The 24,869-nt window shown below is 43.1% G+C and overlaps 1 protein-coding gene across 7 annotated transcripts in view; it reads left to right on the top strand.

Moving 5' to 3' along the window:
* Nucleotides 1-5,202: 5,202 nt before the first annotated feature.
* CA13 (carbonic anhydrase 13) overlaps nt 5,203-24,869 on the top strand; it is a 54,566-nt gene continuing 34,899 nt past the window's right edge. For 4 of the 7 annotated variants that reach the window (XM_086335813.1, XM_086335814.1, XM_086335812.1 and 1 more), the window contains exons 1-3: nt 5,203-5,354; nt 10,211-10,408; nt 20,554-20,672. In XM_086335813.1, coding sequence (XP_086191939.1) covers nt 5,318-5,354; nt 10,211-10,408; nt 20,554-20,672 — 354 coding nt within the window. In that variant the 5' untranslated portion in view covers nt 5,203-5,317. The remainder of the gene's footprint in view (nt 5,355-10,210; nt 10,409-20,553; nt 20,673-24,869) is intronic. The other 3 variants (XM_086335817.1, XM_086335815.1, XM_086335816.1) reach the window with 1 other exon arrangement.

A 24,869-nucleotide genomic window follows, 5' to 3' on the forward strand; every position in this document is an offset into this window, starting at 1 on the left:
TTCTTTTCCGCTTAATTTATGTGGAATGCAAACATCACAGTGATAAATATAACCAAGCTGGTGCAAATGATATTCAACACTTGATTTGGATATTTTGAGTATGCTGGCTATCTCCTGCATAGCACAATGTTGATTGTTCTCAACTAATGTCTGATTTTGATCGCTATCAACTTCAACAGGACTATCTGACCTGCCAGTGAGAAATCTTCAGCATGAAACTTCACAAACCACTTTTGACATGTTTGATCAGTCATAGCACCTTCTCCATACACAGCAGAAATCTTTCTTAAAAATTTTGGTTGCATTTTTATCTTTCTTGAAATAATGAAGCATAATATGCTGAAAATGTTACTTTTTTCTTCCATCTTCAATATTAATGGCTACACAAACACTCACCAATTTTGATAATTTTTAAAATGTATGTTGACACAATTCAACTTACAAAATTGTTTCAAATGAAGTTAAAGACAACCAAATGGTACTGTATGAAGTGCTGTAAATGAAGTCAAAGACAACTAAGTGCTACTACAGCCATCTTACAAAAAAAGTGAATGAAACTTTTGGCCAACCCAATAATTTTGGAACCTGTCTTTTTTAAAAAGAGGAATGCAAAGTTGCAAATATAAAATCAGGCATTCAGCCTTACAAGAGGTCCATAAACTATGAGCTATAAAGTTTGTTTTCTTAGCTTCCCTGTCATTGTGGTATTATTGCTTTCGGCATCAGTGAACAGAATATTCAAATCCAGTACCACAGTGTTCATCTTAGCTTTTGCATTTCATATTTGTATTAGCCAGAATGAAAATCAATGTGGAAAACAATATATTTATTTATTGGTCTTAACATAAGAAGTGTACACAAAAATGATTTCTCAATTACAACACTAACAGTATGATCAAAATTAAATCTGGCAGTAAAGTTCAAGACTGTTTTGTTGTTCTTCTTAGTATGTAATATATTCTACTAAGGATATACAACCAGAGTACTCTATTCAAAACATACTTTTTTTTCTGTGTCATTACATTATCACATTAATATACAGTTAAGTTCATTAGTTTCTTCCAAAATTCAATTTTAGGTTTTGCTTTTTATCTTTAATTTTTCTGAAAATATAAAACATGTATGACTAGAAAGTTAAAAAGATGTACTGAGAAATCTCACTCTCATCTCTATACCTACACCCCATCCTCAGCCATCCGCTATAGGGAACTGTTTTTGGTAATTTGTGGTTTATACTTTTTTTTTTTTTTTTAGAAAATTTGCAAATATGTATGTGTGGGTGCATGCTCAGTCCGTCCATCCTATAGGACTCTTTGCAACCCCATGGACTGTAGCTCACCAGGTTCCTCTGTCCCTGGAATTTCCCAGGCAGGAATACTGGAGCAAGTTGCCATTTCCTTCTCCAGGGGATCTTCCTGACCCAGGGATTGAACCCATGTCTCCTGAGTCTCCTGCACTGGCAGATGGATTCTATAACACTGAGCCACCTGGGAAGCCCATGATTATTTTAGTATCATTTACTAAAGAAGGAAAATACAATAGTTTTATATATGTTTGTGTTAAAGTGAAAGTCACTCAGTCATGTCCAACTCTTTGCGACCCCATGGATTATATAGTCCATGGAATTCTCCAGGCCAGAATACTGGAGTGGGTAGCCTTTCCCTTCTCCAGAGGATCTTCCCAACCCAGGAATCAAATCCTGGCCTCCTGCACTGCAGGCAGATTCTTTACCAGCTGAGCCACCAGGGAAGCCCAAGAATACTGGAGTAGGTAGCCTATCCCTTCTCCAGGGGATCTTCCCAACCCATGGAAGCCCTGATAGCTCAGTTGGTAAAGTAGTTAAAGCCAAAATCTTTAGAAGGTCAGCCTCTATCATCCAGCAGATGGTTGTGAGAATACCATTCCCTAAGCTACAGATGAAATGGTTGGATAGCATCACCGACTCAATGGACACGAGTTTGAGTAAGCTCTGGGAGTTGGTGATGGACAGGGAGGCCTGGCATGCTGCATGCAGTCCATGGGGTTGCAAAGAGTCGGACATGACTGAGTGACTGATCTGAACTGAACTGAAGCTACAGATAACCAAGGTATGAGCTTATGAGTGTGATAAGCCCCTTATTTTCCACTTGATAGTGATCCAGAATGAAAGAGGAGGCTTGAAGATGCAATCAACCACTGATATTTTTTAATGACAAAAGGCAGGTCAACTGTCATTTACACGTAACGTGTCCTCACCCAGAAGTTCTGCTGATAGTACTTTCCTGGTCTTGATAGGGCTTTTAGACCGGCCCATAAACAGCGGTGTCACCCCACACAAATCTAAGGTTGACGGCGTGGCAAGACACGGCCAGTCCCACGCATGACCTATGAATGGTCGACAGAAAGATCAACGTGCTCCGTGACCTACTCTTTCCCATCACTTCCTTTCAGTGTAACTACCCAACCTAACCCAGATAGTCTGAAATTCTTTTCTTTTTTTAAAGATAAGAAAATGTAGCATACTACATACATTCTTTTGCACCTTTGCTTATTTTTCCTCTTCTTTTTTTCCCCCCATTGGATCTGTCCCAGGACTCACCCTGTCTCTGTTCATGGAGATCTTCTTCATTCTTTTCAAATATCGACAGTAGCTGATTGTGCGGATGTTCTACGGATTATCTAACCAGTATCTGTAAACGGCAGTCTGATTCCAATGGTTAGCTTGCTCTTTTGGAAAACTGGATAGAGTACACAATAAATTCAAGCCAGAGGACACTGTGAACCTAAGCAGTGAAATGAACAATTTGGGAAGGATTTTAAGCCCACTAATTGGAACTTCTTTAACAATTTTGGTCCATTCATTCATTTATTCATTCATCCAAGGATTATTCTTGAGCACTAGGAACTGACCAGATAGACCATCATTAACCTTGAAGTGCCAAGTCATCTGAGTTGCTGGAAAAGGGGACACCAAGCTCCTTACAGAGAGGATCCTTGAGTTTGTAAAATACGAGACAGTTGATCTGAGACAAGGACACCATGAGAAGGTGGCTTATGGAGTTTTGAGCTTTCACAATCTTCTTCACAACATTCATAATATCCCCAACTATATCTATAGTAGACTTAGGGCACTTAGCTGAGTAACCCAGACTTAACTTTTCAAGACAACATTCTTAAATAGGTTTAAGATACTTATATGTATCTTACACATGTATATGTTATAAATACTTTTATATCTTATATACACCCATGTATGCGTCCTAAGTCACTTCAGTTGGGTCTGACTCTGTGCGACCCTGTGGACTGTAGCCCACCAGGCTCCTCTGTCCATGGGATTCTCCAGGCAAGAAGACTGGAGTGGGTTGTCATCCCCTCCTCCAGGGGATCTTCCTGGCCCAGGGACTGAATGCACATCTCTTGCATCTCCTGCACTGGCAGGCAGGTTCTTTACCACCAGCACCACCTGGGGAGTGAAAAGTGAAAGTGAAGTTGCTCAGTCGTGTCTCATTCTTGAAACCCCATGGTCTGTAACCTACCAGACTCCTCCGTCCATGGGATTCTCCAGGCAAGAACACTGGACTGGGTTGCCATTTCCTTCTCCAGGAGATCTTCCTGGCCCAGGGATTAAACCTGGGTCTCCCGCATTGTAGGCAGACGCTTTACCGTCTGAGCCACCAGGGAAGTCCCTGTATGTACCCATATATGTGTGAATATTGTCTTCTGTGGTGAAAAATGAATATCGATTAGACCTTATTCTTGAAAGTCTGGTTCCTATTATATTATTGGCATAAATGAATCCAGTTATGCCACAGAATATGGAATACGAAAGCCTTGGCCTTCTCCTAGGTGCAAGAGAAGCATCGTTTATTGTATTTCATCGCATTCTCTTCTATGCTGCTGCATTCTAGCCTCATTAAGATCTGTACAAGCAGAAGGAGCCACTGGCTGACCACAGAACATCTACCTCAAGTCCAAAGAACACTTCAAACTGATCCTTAGTTAGTGGTCCCTGAACAATGAGCGGTTTCCTAAAGCTGGACCTCCGGGGACCTGCAATTACCACTTTATGCAGCAGCCACGTGGATGGCAAGAGAAAATGAAAGATTTTCAAACATTCTTTTATGCAGTGAGTGAGTGAAAGTCGCTCAGTCGTGTCCGCCTCTTTGTGACCCCATGGACTACACAGTCCATGGAATTCTTCAGGCCAGAATACTGGCGTGGGTAGCCTTTCCTTTTTCCAGGGGATCATCCCAACTCAGGGATGGAACCCAGATCTCCCGTATTGCAGGCGGATTCTTTAACCAGCTGAGCCACAAGGGAATTCCAAGAATACTGGAGTGGGTAGCTTATCCCTTCTCCAGTGGATCTTCCTGACCCAGGAATCAAACCAATGTTTCCTGCGTTGCAGGCAGATTCTTTACCAACTGAACTATCAGGGTTTATCCAAGGGTCATGCCAATTAGGGGCTTCCTTGGTGGCTCAGATGGTAAAGCGTCAGCTTGCAGTTGGGGAGACTGGGTTCGATCCCTGGGTCGGGAAGATCCCCTGGAGAAAGGAAGGCTACCCACTCCAGTATTCTGGCCTGGAGAATTCCATGGACGGAGGAGCCTGGCGGGCTACAGACCATGGGGTCACAAAGAGTCGGACACGACTGAGAAACTTCACTGCTACTGCTGCTAAGTCGCCTCAGTCGTGTCTGACTCTGTGCAACCCCACAGACGGCAGCTCACCAGGCTCCCCCATCCCTGGGATTCTCAAGGCAAGAACACTGGAGTGGCTTGCCATTTCCTTCTCCAATGGATGAAAGTGAAAGTGAAGTCGCTCAGTCGTGTCCCACTCTTCGCAACCCCATGAACTGCAGCCTAGCAGGCTCCTCCGTCCATGGGCATAAGTACTGGAGTGGGGTGCCATCGCCTTGGGGTTCATGCCAATTACGAAGCTCTTTGCATAAATCTGTACATAAACTACACTGCATTTGAACATTAAGTGAAACTGCATTAAACAGCCCGGGGGGTTCCCCGGTCCCCGACGGCCCTGGGGCAGCCCTTCCCTTCCAGCAGGACCCCTGCTCAGAAGCAGCCCACCGGGCAGCCTTCCCCTTCTCCCTCTCCGTCTCTCCGTCTGCTGCCCCCGCCTCCCCGCCGAGCATAGTCTCTCCCCTTGGATCAAACCGACCGGACGGGCCCCGCGCCCCGCGCCCGGCCGCGGCTCCAGGGCGCCCCCAGCTGAACCCCGACACGGCCCCGGGGCGGGCGGAGCAGGGCCGGGCGGAGGAGGGCGGGCGGGGCCGCGGGGCCTGGAGCCGGGCCGCCCTCCGCTGGCTCCGCCGCAAGGGGCCATGTCGGGGTTCAGCTGGGGCTACGGCGAGCGCGACGGTGAGCCCGGAGGGGGTGGACGGGGTTCCGCGCGCCGGGGGGCTTCTGGGGTCCTCCTTGGAGACAGCGGCGCTCCGCGGAGCCGAGCGCGGGGCCGCAGGGGGCTGAGCGCGGTGCAGACGCGGACAGCGCGCGGGGGGGGGGGCGGGCGCTGCGGGAGTCTGGACGCCGTGTAGACGCGGACAGCGCCGGGGGTGACCCCGGTCCACACACCCCGGCCCCCCACCTTCAGACGCGTCCGCTCCCTGGCGTTCGACCAGCCGAGAGCTGCCCCCAGCAGTAATCAGCGACCCGTCAAAGGCTCGCAGTTCACAACAGATCTGACGGCAGACTTCTATGAGCTGAGGACAAGCTTGCTTTTTTGCTCCTTTAAACTCGTTATTCATTTAGGGGAGGCAAATCATGGCCAAGATGTGACAATATACTTAAGAAATTTTAATGACTTGAATCGCAGCACTGAGATTTAAGTTGTCTTCCTGGCCACCAATGCCCCGCAGGTTTCTTAATAGCTGTTACTATTAACTGTTCCCCCAGCAGCCTGCAGGTAGTTGTCTGGAACTGCTGATTTTAGCAAGATTTTAGGTTCTTTTTGAGAAGTGAAGTTATATTTTAAACTACTTTTCCACGCTTTTTCTTTCTCCTTCCACTCATTCTTGCAGAGACTGGCGGTTAGCAACGGATCATTGATATTTTAAAGCGTTGGTCAAAACATGTTTATTGGTGGGAGCAACAGTTAATAATATGTATACTTTTCTTCTTGTATATTCTAAGTTATCAAAAGTAAACTATTTTTTCTTATTTTTATATTAAACTGATTATTTCAAATGGCCATTATGTGCAAAGTGACACCAAGAAAGTCTTACTCTCAATATTAGATCTGTGAATAATAATAGTAATAATACTTTCCTTGGATCAACATGCATATTATTGAGCAGTAGTATACACTTAGTTTTATAGAAAGCTTACTTTCACAAAGAAACAGAAGAGTTTCATTTCTAATTGTAGCATTTTTGAGACTATGATAAACTTGCCAGTTGAAAAATGGCAGCAAGTGAGAGTTTTAATAATGAAAAATATATTTAGGTGGATTTCTCTTTGAGTGAGACTACAATTATAGTCTTACATTTTGCTAATCTTCAATTTATGTTTGGGAAAATTGAAATTTCTTTTAATTTCCCTCTGCTGGAATAATTTTTCTTGTTATTTAATAGTTGGGTGGCTGCATGCTCAGTCCTGTCCAACTCTTTGCAACTCCAGGGACTGTAGCCCACCAGGCTCCTCTGTCCATGGGATTTTCCAGGCAACAATACTGGAGTGGGTTGCCATTTCCTACTTCAGGGTATCTTCCCTGTTTAATAGTTGCTAGGTGTTAACAATGCCCTCACTATGATTAGGAAGGGAAGGGTATTTTCAATCAATGAATATTGATTACTCTTTAATAGGTTAGAAAATATTGGTTCCAGTGAAGTGCATCTGAAGTTTTAAAAATCCATCTTAGAAATGTGTGAGGGAGATTAAGAGGTACAGAGTTCCAGTTACAAAATAAATGACTCATGAGGATGAGATGTACAGAGTGGGGAATGTGGTGAAACATCATGTCATGTTTTTGTGTGCTGAGAGATGGTAATTAGACTTATGGTGGTCATTTTGAAGTGTATAAAAATATCAAATCGCTATGTTGTGTACTAGGTACTAACGTCGTGTTGTAGATAAATTATGCTTCAGAAACAAACAGGCGTATAGAGAAAGAGGCCAGATTTATGGTTGTTACCAGAGTGAGTGGGAGGGGGGAACTGGATGAAGGTGATCACTCCAGTTATAAAATAACTGAGTACTAAGGATTTAATGGACAACATGATACATATAGTTAACATTGCTGTATGTTATGTATAAAAGTTAAGAGAGTGAGTCTTAGTTCTCATCACAATGAAGACATATTTTGTCTGCTCTTTAATTCTGTATCCATATGAGGTGATTGATGTTCACTAAACTCGTGGTAATCATATCATGGGTTATGTATTGTAAGTCAAATTGTTATGCTGTACACCTTAAACTTACATAGTGCTGTATGTCAATAGCATCTCAATAAAACTGGAGGAAAAAATTAAAAATTGAAAGCATAAAAGAAAGATCCTTTGTAGAAAAGCCATTAACAAGGAATTATTTTATATTTCCGCTAAGAATTGTAGGGCTGTTCTCTGCTTTTGACTTCCCAGTGGCTAAGACAGTGAAGAATCCACCTGCAATGCAGGAGACCCAGGTTCCATCCCTGGGTCAGTAAGATCCTCTGGAGAAGGAAATGAAACTCCAGGATTCTTGCCTGGGAGATCCCACGGACAAACAAACCTGTTGGGCCACAGTCCCTGGATTTGCAAAGAGCTGGATACTACTAACACTCCCTGATTTTAATTCAGTAGCTTTCTGAGGACCATGCCTTTAAGTAGATCAACTTTGGCAAAATCCCATTCATATGTTGTTTCCTGACTGGGCAAGTTCTGTTGCTTGTTTTCAGTTTAGACTGGCAAAAGCAGTGAATGCGGAGGTTAAAGGAAGCAAACTGGGAATAGTAGCAATGATAAATGGAACATCAGAAGGGGAGGCATCGGAAGATGCCACCACCTTCACAGACGACTGAGAACTTCTTCCAGGAATCTTTGACAATTTTATTAGTTTGGTTTAGGAAACATGACAGTCGTTGAAAATTACACATCTCCAAGGGTCTTCAAAAGTTCCTGAATCAATGAAAGAACTACCATGTATCTCTACACCTGTGTTTAGATGAGTTTCAAAGTTGCATGTTATGGAGAATTTATGAAAGAGGAAGGGGTGTTTTTAAGAGGCAGGGAAATGAACATACCATCGTGTTTAATAGATGATATTGACTGATGCAAAATGATATTATTTTTGTTTTATTTTGGTTTGCCTCTGTTTTAAAAAGTAGTTCTGGCTGTAAAGAACTGAAAATAGAAGCATAAAGGGACTAAGAGTAGAAAGAAACTCTTTCCTAATTAGAAAAATAGTTAACAACATACTATGACACACACGTATATTTGAAGTCTGATTCTCAATAGGTTAATGCATACTTGAGGGCAGTGAAATAGAACATTTTTTTTTTTTTCACATTAGAAAAGGACTGGCTTGTTTATAAAAAGAGTGCTAGAAAGGTGAATGACAGTACCTAGTAAATAAGGAAATGTAGTACCTTTCCTCAGAAAAGGCGATGGCACCCCACTCCAGCACTCTTGCCTGGAAAATCCATGGACGGAGGAGCCTGGTAGGCTGCAGTCCATGGGGTCGCTAAGAGTGGGACACGACTGGGAGACTTCACTTTCACTTTTTACTTTCATGCATTGGAGAAGGAAATGGCAACCCACTCCAGTGTTCTTGCCTGGAGAATCCCAGGGACAGAGGAGCCTGGTGGGCCGCCGTCTATGGGGTCACACAGAGTTGGACACGATTGAAGTGACTTAGCAGCAGCAGCAGCACCTTCCTGTAATAAGATGTAACCAAAGAATGTTGGTTTTCAAGTTGCTTCCAAGTCCAAAGTGTATGATTCATAAGAGAACAACGTCTAAGTTATGTGTGTGGTTCTGTATTCGTGTTCTGACTTTTTATACCTGATGCATGTATGAAGTAAAGAATTTATACTATCTCCTTTGCAAAGAAGATGAATAAGAAGGAACATTTGATTTAGACTGAAGCGGTTGATAACTCTGATATATTTGCACTTCTTGAAATTTCATTCTAAATCTTATCTTTAAAAAAATATTTCGTGTTGTCAGTAGCAAATGCTTAATTCATTGTCATGCTGTGTCATTTTAGTAAGTACTTGAGTTTTAGAAAAATCAAGTAAGTTGCTTAGTGAGCAGGGAAAAGCTTAGTCAGCAGCCTTTTCTACTGGCCTGGTAGAGGTTGTGCGAATTGCAGGCAGAGGAGAGAAGGTGAGAAGAACCTCTAACCTGTAAAGTCTGGAGGCTAGCTTGGAGCTTATTTGAAGTTGCGTCTTGCTGTTGATTTTGGTTCACCTCAATTTACCAAACATGCTTAATTTGGGAACTTAATGCAATTTTGACTATAAATGCAGAACTGGGATGACAGTTGTTCCTTGGGTGGGAACTCAAATGTAGTATTGGCAAAACAACCGTGGAAGGACCTTCTGGAATATAGAAAGAGAAATAAATTGTTACTTGACTCTATTGCAGAAAACCAACCATATTATATTTCCTGATATGGTGGAGTCATTTTATATGGATTATACTATGTGAAAAATTTATATATTTCCTTAGTTTGTCTGTTGCACATTATTTACAGGAAATTAAATTGAGGCCTTGGTGATACCCAGGGATACAGTGAATGAAGAGAAGTGGGAAGAACATTTGAAAGAACGACACCCTTTCTTCACTAGACCGCTTTCTCCGCGACGTTAGTTCTTTTAGCTCATGAGCCTGGCCTGTGGCATGGTCACAGTTCGTTCCTGGAGCTGAGACTGAGTCTGGCTGTTTTCAGTGATGAACTGTGCTGTTGTTTTTAGTTTGATAGAAGGCATTTGCAAAGTACTTCATGAAACTTACATACTCTTTTGTCAACAAGGGTGAGTTTAACTCTGAAGATGAATTCAGGCAAACCAAGAGGTTTGCATACTTATAATAAAGTATGCAATAAAGTATGCAAGACCAAATACTTGATCTTGTAAAATGAAGCAAAACAGTTAGATGTTAAAGTCCTGAAGGTAAAGGTCGTTTTTTACTCATCTGTGTGTTTTCGTCAAAGTCAAGTACAGCATGTGGTACTCAACAAGCCTTTGGTTGAACGAAATAACTTACTTCTTCCTTTTTGCTTGGTCCTGTGTATTGAAGGTCCTGTTCATTGGAATGAATTTTTCCCTATTGCTGATGGGGATCAACAATCTCCGATTGAGATTAAAACCAAAGAAGTGAGATATGATTCTTCCCTCCGACCTCTTGGTATCAAGTACGACGCCAGCTCAGCTAAAATCATCAGTAACAGTGGCCACTCCTTCAACGTTGACTTTGACGACACGGACGACAAATCAGGTTGGCGTTACCTTTTCTTTTTTCTTGCTTGGGGGTGAGGAGTTTGAATGATTGGATGGTGCGTTCTTCTTCTCTTTTAAAAAATTTCTTTATTTTTAATTGAAGGATAATTGCTTTACAGGATTGTGTTGGTTTTTGCCAAACATCAGCATGAATCAGTGGATGGCTCATTCTTATCTTCCACATTTGAAACACTTGTGTGTTCCTTGTTAGTGTTCTGCTAGAACTTGTAATAAAGTTGTGTTTGATTAGTTCACAGGATAAGGTCTTATTTATTCACACTGTGAATAAATAATGGGCCAACCGGAAAAAAAAAACAAAAACTAGTATATTTGTTAACTGAATGAAGTACAAAAGAGCATTTCCTGAAAACGAACATTTAATCCTCCTTCAAGTATACTTCTTGCCCAAAGAATAGATGATACCAAGTTTAAAAATAGATGAAAGAGAAAATTAGAGAGAATCATATTTTGAAATACCTTTAAAGGTTTCTGATAATTTTTTAATTTTATTTTTAGTCTAACGTTAGGATGATGCTGTATTTATTAATGAAAAATACAGTTAGATTATAAAAATCCTTATTTAGAAGTCTTCATGCATTCGTTATTTTGGCCTTGCCACTTGACTTGAGGAATCTTAGTTCCCCAACCAGGGATCACACCCAGGCCCTCTTCAGTGGAAGCCTGGAGTCCTAACTACTGGACTACCGGGGAATCCCCCATTTAGTCATTAAGCTTAGATTTAGATAAGTAATAAGGTCTTCATGTGTTTATATAATGTTACGTTGTTAGCAAAAATGAAACGCCCATTCCATTTCTTCCTCATCTTTCTTAACTTCATAAAAGTGATTCATTTTCATCAGAACATTTTAGTAAATGTGTAAGGGAGGGGAGAAGCAACGTCACTTTTTACATTTATTAAATTGTATTTCAAGCCCTCAACTTTATGAACCCATATTAACAGACATGATTGATGTGGTAGGTACACTATAGTAGTCCAAGGTTTCTAAGTACAAAGTTTATACCCCCTATAGTAGTTTGATACTGTTTATGATATCTCAAGCAAAAAACTGAGGCTATCCATTCCGACTTTTAGAGTAAGAACTGATTAGCTTGTACTTCATCATAAAAACCTTAGTTATGAAAAATTCTTCCTCTAATTTGTGCAGTGATGATCTGGGTCTTCTCACTCCCTCTCTTCCCCTCTCTCTTCCTCTCTCATTTTCCCTCTACCTTGGGTTAATCAGTGGAATCAGTTTGTCTGTTTCCACCTTTGACACTGGGTCTGTGATGGGTAGCGTGTGCCTTCACCCATAAGCGAGGGTCTCACTGCTATCTAATGAGATTACCAGGGTTAATTGGAAATCACCATAAGGGCCTTTGTATTCCTCTGATCCAGAAGCTGCATAAATATAGGTCATGATTCTCATTCTTTTTTTCTCACGATAAATGAGGGGGATGTTTCATGGTGATTTGAGGGGTTAAATTATTTAAAAGGTGGAGACCACCATAGCTAATACAAGTGATAAAAAACACAGATACTTCTGTAGCAGGTCACTTTAATTTGAATAAAGCAGTTTCCATTTTGTAAAGAAGCAGTTCTTCCCCAAGCTAACTCTGAATCCCACCAGTCACAGAACCACAGGCAGAAAGCTTTCTGCACAGTCCTGGCGGGGCTTCTTTGGTTGGGCTGCTGCACAACCAAGGTTAACCTGGGGGAGCTGCCTTTCAGAATTTTAATGGTCCTATAAAAGGGGGACAGGTGGACACGAAATTCACCCAGGAAGGAATTTCAGAGGAAGAACTCCTATCGGCCATAGTAAGGGAAATAGTAATCAGATGAGGAAAGACAAGAGTGCTCTCACCGGAGCGTCTGGTTTTTCTGAAACCAGACAGGATCCCGTCTCTCTGGGAATCTCACCTGGCTGGCTCCTCCAGTCAGGTCCTGGAGCATCCCAGACCTCCTTCCTACAGAACTTCCCACACTGCATTGTGACTGCCAGCTGTTTCTTTCCACTCAGCTAAAATGAGCAACAGCTGTGTCTTACTCATCTACCTAGCATGGCACCTAGCACACAGAAAGTAACCAATAAATGTATGTTTCAGTTAAAGTGAAGTCGCTCAGTCATGTCTGACTCTTTGCGACTCCATGGACTATAGCCTACCTGGCTCCTCTGTCCATGGGATTTTCCAGGCAAGAGTACCGGAGTGGTTGCCATTTCCTTCTCCAGGGGATCTTCCCAACCCAGGGGATCTAACCCAGGTCTCCCGCATTGTAGGCAGATGCTTAACCATCTGAGCCACCAGGGAAGTTTCAGTTAAATGCATATTTTTGGGGGATGATTTTTTTGGAGGATATGGAAAATACCGTGATACGGCATTATGCTATATGTAGGCGAAGGTGGTGGGCTTAGTTGCTCAGTTGTGTCCGACTCTTTGTGACCCCGTGGACTGTGACCCGCCAGCTCCGCTGTCCATGGGGATTCTCCAGGCAAGAAAACTGGAGTGGGTTGCCTTTTTCTTCTCCAGGGGAACTTCCCAACCCAGGGGTTGAACCCAGGTCTTCTTCATTGCAGGCGGATTCTTTACTGTCTGAGCTGCCAGGGAAGCCCTATATAGGCAAAATCTCAATAAAATTATAAACCACCAGCAATCAATTAATATTTACCATTTGATACATAAATAGCTTAAACATTGGTGGATTATTCATTGTTCAAACATTGAATTTTTTATAGGCTGTGATACTAATTTTGAAATTTTAAAAGGTGAAATAGCTCTTAGAATATAGTAAATAACAGCCCTGTCATGACAAAGGGGCTCATGTAACTCAGTGAAGCTGTGAGCCGTGCCGTGCAGGGCCACCCAAGACAGATGGCTTGTAGTGAAGAGTTCTGACAAAACGTGGTCCACTGGAGAAGGGAAGGGCAGCTCATTCTGGCATTCTTGCCACAAGAACCTTATGGACAGTCTGAAAAGGCAAAAAGATAGGACACCGAAGATGAGCCGCCCAGGTTGGGAAGTGTTCAATATGCTACTGGGAAGAGTGGAGGGCAATTACTAACAGCTCCAGAAAGAATGAGGCGGCTGGCCCAAGGGGAAATGATGCTCAGTCGTGGATGTGTCTGGGGGTGAAAGTAAAGTCTGATGCTGTAAAGAACAGTACTGCACTGGAACCTGGAATGTTAGATCTGTGAATCAGGGTAAACTGGAAGTGGTCAGGTAGGAGATGGCAAGAGTGAACATAGATATGTTAGGAATCAGTGAACTGAAATGAATGGGAAATGGAAAACTTAATTCAGATGGCCATTATATCTACTGCTGTGGGCAAGAATCCCTTAGAAGAAATGGAGTAGCCATCATAGTCAACAGATGAATCTGAAAAGCAGTACTTGGGTGCAGTCTCAAAAACAACAGAATGATCTCGGTTAACTTCCAAGGCAAACCATTCAGAATCGCAGTATCCAAGTCTATGCCCCAGTCACTGATGCTGAAGAAACTGAAGTTGACCAGTTTTATGTAGACTTACAAAACCTTCTAGATCTAACACCAAAAAAGATGTCTTCATCATAGGGGACTGGAATGCAAAAGTAGGAAGTCAAGAGATACCCAGCATAACAGGCAAGTTTGGCCTTGAAGCAGAGCAAAGGCTAACAGTTTTGTCAAGAGAACATGCCGGTCAAAGCACATGCCAAATGCCCTTTTCCAACAACACATGAGATGACTCTACACATGGATATCACCAGATGGTCAACACCAAACTTAGGTTGATTATATTCTTTGCAGCCAAAGATGGAGAAGCTCTATACAGTCAGCAAGAAAAAGAGACCTTGAGCTGACAGTGGCTGAGGTCATGAGCTCCTTATTGCCAAATACGACTTAAGTCGAAGAAAGTAAGGAAAACGACTAGGTCATTCAGGTATGACCTATATCAAGTCCCTGATGATTATACAACAGAGGTGATGGATAGATTCAAGGGATTAGATCTGTTAGAGTGCCTGAAGAACTATGGACAGAGGTTTGTAACATTGTACAGGAGGCAGCGACCAAAACCATCCCAAAGGAAGAGAAATACAAGAAGGCCAAGAGGTTGTCTGAGGGGGCTTTACAAAAAGCTGAGGAAAGAAGAGAAACAAAAAGCAAGGGGGAAAGGAAAAGACCGACCCAACTGAAGGCAGAGCTCCTGAGAATAGAAAGAGAGATACGAAGGCTTTCTTAAATGAACAACGCAAACAAATAGAGGAAAACGATACAATGGGAAAAATTAGTGATCTCTTAAAAATACCTGGAAACATCAAGGGAACATTTTGTGCAAAGATGGGCACGATAAAGAATAGAAATGGTAAACAGAAGAGATTAAAAAGAGGTGGCAAGAATACACAGAAGAACTATACAAAAAAGTCTTAATGACCCGGATAACCGTGATGGTGTGGTCACTCACCTAGAGCAGGACATCCTGAAGTGTGAAGTCAAGTGGGCCTTAGGAAGCATTGCTATGAACAAAGCTAGTGGAGGTGATGGAATTCCAACTGAGCTATTTCAAATCCTAAAGATGATGCTGTGAAAGTGCTGCACTCAATATGTCAGCAAATTTGGAAAACTCAGCAGTGGCCACAGGACTGGAAAAGGTCAGTTTTCATTCCAGTCCGAAAGAAAGGCAATGCCAAAGAATGTTCAAACTACCATACAGTTGCACTTACTTCACATATTAGCAAAGTTATGCTCAAAATCTTTCAAGTTAGGCTTCAGCAGTATGTGAACTGTGAATTTCCAGATGTACAAAAGGATTTAGAAAAGGCAGAGGAACCAGAGATCAAATTGTCAGCATTCATTGGACCATCGAAAAAGCAAGGGAGTTCCAGAAAAACAGCTACTTCTGCTTCATTAACTATGCTAAAGACTTTGACTGTGTGGATCACAACAAACTGTGGAAAATTCTTAAAGAGATGGGAACACCAGACCATCTTGCTTATCTCCTCAGAAACCTGTGTGCAGGTCAAGAAGCAGCGGTTAGAACCAGACATGGAACAACAGACTGGTTCCAAACTGGGAAAGGAGTACGTCAAGGCTGTATATTGTTGCTCTGCTTATTTAACTTATATGCAAAGTGACTCAGTGCTGTGCTAAGTCGCTTCAGTCATGTCCAACTCTTTGCTACAGTATGGACTGTAGCCTGTGAAGCTCTTCTGCCCATGGACAGAGGGTTGCCATGCCCTCCTCCTGGGGATCTTCCTGAACCAGGGATCGAACCCACATCTCCTGTGCTGGCAGGTGGGTTCTTTACCACTAGCACCACCTGGGAAGCCCTATAGGTAAAGCACATCCTGCAAAACGCTGGGCTGGATGAATCACAGCTGGTATTACGATTGATGACTGACGTGAGAAATATCAACAACCTCAGAAACTCAGATGACACCACTCTAATAGCAGAAAGGGAAGAGGAACTAAAGAGCCTCTTGATGAAGGTGAAAGAGGAAAGTGAAAAAGGAGACTTGAAACTCAAAAAACTAAGATCATGGCATCCAGTCCCATCACCTCATGGAAAATAGAAGGGGGAAAAGTGGAAGCAGTGACAGATTTTGTTTTCTTGGACTCCAAAATCACTGCAGTCAGTGACTGCAACCATGAAATTAAGAGACAGTCGTTCCTTGGAAGGAAAGCTATGACCAACCTAAACAGTATATTAAAAAGCAGAGACATTACTTCCTGACATAAGTCCATCTAGGCAAAGCTATGGTTTTCCAGTGGTCATGTATGGATGTGAGAGTTGGACTATAAAGAAAGCTGAGTGCCGAAGAGTTGATGTTTTTGAACTGTGGTGTTGGAGAAGACTCTTGAGAGTCCCTTGGACTGCAAGGAGATCCAACCAGTCCATCCTAAAGGAGGTCAGTCCTGAATACTCATTGGAGGGACTGATGCTGAAGCTGAAGCTCCAGTACTTTGGCCACCTGATGCGAAGAACTGACTCATTGGAAAAGACCCTGATGCTGGGAAAGATTGAAGGCAGGAGGAGAAAGGGATGACAGAGGATGAGATGGTTGGATGGCATCACCAACTCAATGGACATGAGTTTGAGTATGCTCCGGGAGTTGGTGATGGACAGGGAGGCCTGGTGTGCTGTGATTCATGGGGTCGCAAAGAGTCGGACACGACTGAGCGACTGAACAACAAAGGAACACCAGTCACTTGGTGGATTCAGTGGTTGTAGTTTGATTTTTCAACTCTAAGAATTGTCAGTGTCTCAGTTATAATCCTGTTATCTAGTTCTAGGTAACTGCCCAAAGTCAACCAAGTGTACAGGATCTCAAATTACACATTAAAAAGGAAGAAGAAGCAGGAGCAGTTATGGGGCGTGTGAGCACACCTTAGTCATGCTCTCCCACCCCTTCCCATCCAAGATACAGAGATGGCGCTGCTCATGTGTTCCTACCCCAAACACAGTTGCTGGCCCACTGTAAGCTCTTAAGGGTTGCTGTATGAATGAGTGAGCGGAGAGTAAGTTGACGTGCATGTGCTCAGAGCAGAGGAAGCCAGACTTGTGAAGACTTCCTGGATCCAGAAAGAATTCAAGCCCCAGCAGCTGGGACCATTCCTGTCTCCTCTCTCTCTCTCTCTCTCTCGCTATAATCCTGGTGGATTTGTGCTCTCTGTTTCCTCTTTTCCTAGATTCCAACCAAAACATAAGCGTGCTGTTCATTTACTTTTACTTCAGGGAGCTGTTCGCCCCACCACAACCAGGCCACGACGTTCATTAGATTCTCCGGGTCCTAAGACTTTGCTCTTTAGCGGTGCCCCGGCTGATTCAGTAGCGTCCTTACGGACTGAAGGTTGTGAAGGAGTGCTTCTCTTTCTTACTTTATAAGGTTCACTGACCCGGGCACTGTCATCCACACTGGTTATCCAGGAGAAGGAGGTCAGTGCTGCCCTCAGGGGAGTTGTATTCTAGCGAGATAGACGGTAAATGCATTAACAGATAAGTGTTTTGATTAAAAAAAATTTTTTTTTTAATTTTGTTTTGCCAGCCTTGCTTGTCATTTTGGGCAACTGACTACTGTGTGCTAACAATTTAAAAAAGTTAAGTTCAACTGAATAATGTGTACGTTTCTCGTTGGTCTTTGCAGCATATAGCAAATGACTGATTTCTATCTACTAAGTTATTACAATTTCCCAAACTTTAAAATTAACCCGGCTTTCTTAATCAGTATAGACCTCTTATATGAGTTTTACTTGAAATAGTTTTTTAAAATCTTATTGGAGGCATATATACATGTATAAGTCTTCCCTGGTAGCACAGATGGTAAAGAATCTGTAATGTGGGAGACCTGGGTTTGATCCCTGGGTCTGGAAGATCCCCTGGAGATCATATATATATGATTTGGGTGAAATAATTGCTAATTTTAAAATTTAAGATGGCAACAATACTATATTTATTCATCTAGGTTGAAAAGTAAGATGAATAATTTGACTTCTGCAAACACTAAATCAGCCTCATTAAAAATAATTTTTGTCACCATTATTTATCTTATAGCATTGTTTAGCTGTTTTCTTATAAACCATCTCAACACTTGTGATGAGCCTTGGTATTTGGACTCATTTTTTCCCACTCTGTGTTTCTTCGGTAGAGCACTGCTCCTCGAGAATGGTCTTTGTGATTAGACATTTGCTGACCATAGTCCCAGGTTGGACATTTTAATCGAAACAAAGTCCAGATACATATAGAGTAAGGCGGTCTCCATTGCGTAACTAAGCAGAGTTGTGCTAATCTGGCTTTTAGACCCTGGATTCAGAGCAAGCTTTCAAGAGATCACCCAGTGTTCTTGGACATTCCCTGATAGCGTGTGTGTGATTTTTATATCACTGTCGTTTCCTGAGCCAGCTTGTTTGCATCTTCTTCCAAAGTTAATTCTGCGTTGATCCCTCAGGCTCTCTCATCCGCTTTTTATATGTGAAGGAAAGACTTCATGGTTCGGCTCAGGTCTTATGCAACAGCAAGGGAAAAAGAGACAATAGGAGTGTTGATTTCTTTTTGTTTGAAATGCCGCTACATCCATGCTGTATGGAGTCACTTAGGGAAATGTGCCTTTTAAACTAATTTATCTGTGAATCATCCTTGAAACTGTTTGTCTACATACAAATAAAATATTTTATTCATTCCTTTGTCAAATATTTACCACTCATCTCCCCTGTGATGGTTACCCCGCTGGGTGAGGGTGTGGCAGGGACCCCAGCAGACAGCCTCTGTCCTCCTGTCCAGTGGGAGGTGAAACTACAATTTGCTCTTTGTGTCAGAGTAACAGAAGAGTGAGCTCTAGAGTGTGGTGTAAGTGGTTCTCTCTTCCCTTCTGTTTTTCAGATGGCTCGAAACACAACGATCTTTATCTATCTTAAAGAAATCTGGACATAAATGAATCTAAAGGAAGTCCCAACCATTCAGTCTTACAACAGATTTTATTACATATGCCCCCAATTTGTTTTTCCTTAGGCAGTTTTGGGGATCGTAGAAGTTAAAGAACATTCAGTCCAATCTCCTAATTAAAAATAGTCAAACAATTACAAACATAGACAAGAGCTGAAGCCCATAGACGCACGCTTAAGTGAGTTTTGAAAGATGGCACAGTTTAGTTGCTGCTGCTGCTGCTAAGTCGCTTCAGTCGTGTCCGACTCTGTGCGACCCCATAGACAGCAGCCCACCAGGCTCCCCCGTCCCTGGGATTCTCCAGGCAAGAACACTGGAGTGGGGTGCCATTTCCTTCTCCAATGCATGAAAGTGAAAAGTGAAAGTGAAGTCTCTCAGTTGTATCCGACTCTTGCGACCCCATGGACTGCAGCCCACCAGGCTCCTCCATCCATGGGATTTTCCAGGCAAGAGTACTGGAGTGGGGTGCCATCGCCGTCTCCGATGTATGTGTTAATATACAGTATTTGTCTTTCTCTTTCTGACTCACTTCACTCTGTATAATTGTTTTGTCTTTTATTTATTGTTGTTTGTAGAAAACTTCATGATGCTGCTTAACATCTTTTGCTGCTTATATGAGGTGGCTCATTCTTGATGAGTTTTGAGATATATATGTATATATATTTCTTCTGAAGAGGAGGGTCATTTAAATTAGCTACCGTTTAAGGCTGCACCTCACGGATCCACACTCAAGCCTATTGGTGTTGATGAAAGACTAGTTGTGCTTTTGATGTAATCAGCCTACCCTGCTTTCTTATCCTCACATATCCTTTGAAGATTTGCCCAATAAAGATTAATTGGGAGGAGACAGTTTAGGACTGTTTTCTACTAAGAAGCTTATACTTAAGATATGATTCTGTTGGCATGGTTTTAGAGATCATATGTGTTGAGGCAAAGGACTAAAATATACTCTGCCAAAGTGACAAAGATGTGACGGATTAATTTAAAAGAGTTAATTTTGTTTTGTATTTCATGTTTCTCCAAGAGGATGGGATTCGAGTATAGAAGATGTGTTTACTCTGCCAATTTCTGTAGTGATTGTAACCACAGTGAAAAAGCAGCCACAGCTAACGTGTCTGGCTTGCTGCCTCTCTGCCAGGCAGTGATAAGTGCTTTGCCTCCAGTTTTTGTTCTGTTTTCACAGCAGCATTAGGAGGAGGTATACTCTTCTTGAAGTTATAGACATAAAAGCTGAGGTTTCAAAACTAGAGGATGTGTGCAAGACGACCCAGTAAATAGAGTGTGAGCCCAGGTCTTCTAACACTGAGGCCTGTTCTCAGACTGGAATGCTGGGCTGGTCTACCGAGTTCAAGGTGGGCCTCTTTACACTTCACATTCTTATTTAAAGAGGCTGACAGCCTCCATTTCACAGAGCAATTCTTTACCTCGATGAACTCCCAGTTTTTCTACTTTCTAACCAGCATGTCTGTTTCCCAGATATTCTGTCTCCCAGGCATCTGATTTCCCAGATATTCTGTAAAAATCTATTGTGGATTCTCTAACCTTTTAAAACACTTGGTTTTATTCCTTGCATACCTAAAAGTTGTATTCTTGTCAGCAAACTGAATGACACATTTATAAAAAAATCCCTTGGAGGACATGGAGATGTTGAATGATCCAGGACGATGCTGTGGCTTGTGGACATTCACATGTTTTTCTTTCCTGCTAACAATTTGAACTGTATTGATGTGTAGTTCTGCGTGGGGGCCCCCTCACTGGAAGCTACAGGTTACGGCAGTTTCACTTTCACTGGGGGTCCACTGATGATCACGGCTCTGAACACGTGGTGGACGGCGTGAGGTACGCTGCAGAGGTGAGTCAGCAGCCCTGTATTCGTGGCCCAGAGTTGTTCCCTTCTGTTTTAGTTTGATTTTTATTTCCTATTGGAATATAGTTAATTCACAATGTCATGCAACTTTCAGGCATACAGCAAAGTGATTCAGTGATGCACGAGCATATATCTGTTCTTTCCCAGATTCTTTTCCCAAGTAGGTTATTGCACAGCATTGAGTAGAGTTCCTTGTGCTGTACAGTAGGTCCTTATCATTTAAAAATTTGATTGGAGTACGGGAGTACAGTTGTTCCAGGATGCTGTTAGTTTCGGGTGGTTCAGTTATACATATTCACGGAGCTTGTCTATGTGATGGGATTTAAGGGACGCACGAGACAGCTCTCCTTACACCAGATTCGTTTATCTCAGTGGCTGAAATTGCTTTATTGTGTCAGCATGAGAGTTTATCAACATGAGAGCCACAAATTTGCCCCTTCTGAGCCTTAAAGCTTAGGGTTATTTTGCCCGTTTTAGAAATGAATAAACTGCAGACAGATTAAGTGGAAGGAAGGGAAAGAAACATTTGTTTCAGGCCCAACTGTGTACACACATGCAAAGTCCATATTATAGAGTTAACTGTAAATGGCAAAATTCCTTTGGGACAAAAAGTAAAGTCACAAACTCTCCTGAACTCTACCTTACCTCTACAACCTCAAGTATTAAAATGCAGTCTCTGTTAATTCTTCAAGTCCTTGGTATGAAGTGTTCATTGACTTGTTTTTTTCCATTGGGGAGTTACTTCCTTTCCTTATACCTGATATTCATTAATTATATTCTGCTTTTTCTAATCCTCTGGTTAAAGGATAAAGCATAATATTCTTTAAGTTTTAATTAAATATTCTTCAAGTTTATAGTTAAATATTGCTAACACCTAGTTTTACCATGAGATGAAAGTGAATCATTGTATGATTCAACCAAAGCTACTTAAGTGAAAATATATAATGCATCAAGGAAAGTTATGACCAATCTAGATAGCATATTCAAAAGCAGAGACATTACTTTGCCAACAAAGGTTCGTGTAGTCAAGGCTATGGTTTTTCCTGTGGTCATGTATGGATGTGAGAGTTGGACTGTGAAGAAGGCTGAGCGCTGAAGAATTGATGCTTTTGAACTGTGGTGTTGGAGAAGACTCTTGAGAGTCCCTTGGACTGCAAGGAGATCCAACCAGTCCATTCTGAAGGAGATCAGCCCTTTCTTTGGAGGGAATGATGCTAAAGCTGAAACTCCAGTACTTTGGCCACCTCATGTGAAGAGTTGACTCATTGGAAAAGACTCTGATGCTGAGAGGGATTGGGGGCAAGAGGAGAAGGGGACGACAGAGGATGAGATGGCTGGATGGCATCACTGACTCGATGGACGTGAGTCTGAGTGAACTCTGGGAGTTGGTGATGGACAGGGAGGCCTGGCGTGCTGCGATTCATGGGGTCGCAAAGAGTCGGACACGACTGAGCGACTGATCTGATCTGATCTGATCTGATAATGCGTCTTGTAAGTAGTCTCAGCAAGACAGAGCAATGTTACCAGCCATGTTCAATTTTTCTTCATTTTTTCTCTTAATTACTGAGTTGTGGAGTTGAGGTATGCTTTCATAGCCCTGCTGATGACAGAGATTCAGATTCAGACTTCTTTCCAGTTTTCTTTTCCCACTGGCGTGCACAGCTGCTCTCTGAGACCATCAATCGAAGCTTCCTTTTTGCCTACTAAAGCACTTTTGTTTGAGGCTGAGTGCTTAGGGTATGTGACCTGCCCTGTCCCTGGGCTGGAGGAATAAAATCTACGTTTAAAATGGACAAAAAAAAAAGCCTGGAATGTGGAAAGTGGGACTCCTGAATCTGTATGGCGTCTCAGTTTATATCACCTACTGAATAGTTTTTGTGTTTGCTTCCTAGAGTTTTGTGTTCTAAATTTGACATCTTCTTCTAAATCTCAGAAGCTTTGTGGGGATTGAGAGCTGGCTTTGCATCACTGTCGTAGTTTTCCTAAGTCAGGCAAGTTGGTCGCATTGCTTTATGGTTAAGCCTTCTAGCCTCCTACACTTGAAAGCACACTCTGAGATAGGCCGACTGTGAGCTGGCAAGTGGCCTCCTGAAAAGGGCTCTCAGATCCTGCAGTTCGCCAGCGGCTCAGAGTCCTGACTTGTAGAGCAAGGACCATCTTGTTAGGTTTTCCTTCTTGACGTGGCTAAAGCTTTGACTGGAATTTCATGCTGTTCTTAGTGTGTATTTCAGGCTGTTTAGTTCATCTGCTCACGCATGCGCTCATTCATTCATTCTTTTGAGATCCTAGCGTGTCCCCAGTCAGGGCCCACTTACCCGCGCTCATCATGAAGGGAGTACTGGGAATGAGGAGGGGTGGTCAGGGAGCACTTCCTCACGGTAGAGGTTTCTAACCGCAGGCCTGAAGGAGGAGCAGGAGTGGGCCAGGCAACGCGGAGAGGGAGCTGTAGAGAATCGTGCGTGAGCACTCGGGGCGGGGAACAGTATCACCGATTATCACACATTTGAGGAACAGAATGGCCGGTGTGGTTGGAGCATGAAGAACAAAGCGGGGTTGTCAGGGGTGAAATCAGGGAGGCCGGAGGGGCCTGATCGTTCGCAGATGAATCGTGTACGGATCGCAAACACTTTCAGTGCAGCGGGAAGCCGCTGACTGTCTTTGAATCAAGAAGTGGTCATCTTTGTGCTTTAAAAATACCAGTTTGAGCTACAGTTTGAAAACGGATTGGGTTGAAGCAGAGGTGGGTCAAGGGAGTCAGTGAGGAGGTTCTGGGGGCAGTTCCAGGTAATAGAAGAGGGTGCCCTTGGAGCGTTGGCCGGCGGAAGTGCTGCTTCCTTGGGGTTTGGTGATTGATCAGAGGCGAGAGGGAGGCGGGGGAGGACTCAGTGTTTCTGTCGAGAGACAGGAAGGCTACTGGAGGGAGGGGCGGTCTGGGTCAGACCTCGGGGTCGGGGGTGTTCAGGGCTGACAGTAAACAAGTAGATAAGTCGTATGCGGTAAGGTCTTTAACAGGAACACCACATGATCTGGTGGAGTGACTGGGTGCTTACAGAGGGCCTCTTTGGGATGACATGTGATCATCTTTGAGACTGAATGGCTGGAAGAAGCCACCTGGAGGAGATCCAGGGAGATCTTTCTAGTGACTAGGAACAGCCGGTACAAAGGCTCTCAGGCAAACGACGAGGTTGGCATGTTCAAGAAGAGAGACCTTGGCTTCCAGGATTGGAGCGAATGAGAGAAGTTGTAAGTCATGTCCCAGAGAGGCCACAGGGACCACACCGCATCGGGCTTGGGGGCTTAGCAGGGAGTTTGCAGTTTATCTCTGTGTAGCAGGACCAATCAGTGGAGGGTTTCAAGTAGGGCAATGGCATATTCTGGTCTATACTTTATAAACTATAACTAGCTGCTCTGTGGCAAAGAGGTTGGGCAAACGTGGAGGAAGCAGGGAGGCAGACTAGAAGGCTGTGAACGTGTTCACATGCGCAGTGATGGTGACTTGTGCCATGGGGTAGTGGAGGTGAAGAGAGTTAAACAGGTGCGGGATATGTTTGGGAGGTAAAATCCCTGCTACCTGTCCAGAAGAAGGGCGTCCAGACTGAAGGAAAGAAAAGAGAACTCAAGCCAAAAGACTATGGCTTGAGCAGCTGTGAGGATGGTTGTGCTTTTTGCTGAGACGGGAAAGCTCAGGGAGGAGCAGGCTGAGACAGGAATTAACTGCTGGGATGTGTTAATTTGGAGATGCCTCAGGCTTGGCTTCCCAGGTGGCTCAGTGGTAAAGAATCCGCCTGCCAGTGCAGGAGACGTAGGAGACTGAGGTTTGATCCCTGGGTGGGGAAGTTCCCTTGGAGAAGGCAATAGCAAGCCACTCCAGTATTCTTGCCTGGAGAATCCCGTGGATAGAGGAGCCTGGCAGGCTACAGTTCATGGGGTCACAAAGAGTCGGACGTGACTTAGCAGCTAAACAGCGACAACATAGATATTCCAGGCTTGCGTTCAAGTAGGGTGCTGGATACAAACCTGAGTCTAAAGAGGAGGTCAGAGCTGCCCACGGAGGCATTTGGGAGCCCTTTGCATTTGATTTCAGTTCAGAAGTATCCCTTTGTGCTTGGCTATAGAAGTGATTCCAAAGAATTTCCTTAGTTTCTCCAGCTACTTTTGTACCTAACTTCAGGATTATCATCA

The sequence above is a fragment of the Bos grunniens genome, chromosome 14 (assembly GCF_055505025.1).
Source record: "Bos grunniens cultivar Pamir isolate PY7600 chromosome 14, Bosgru_T2T1.0, whole genome shotgun sequence".
Taxonomy (NCBI): Eukaryota; Metazoa; Chordata; class Mammalia; order Artiodactyla; family Bovidae; genus Bos; species Bos grunniens.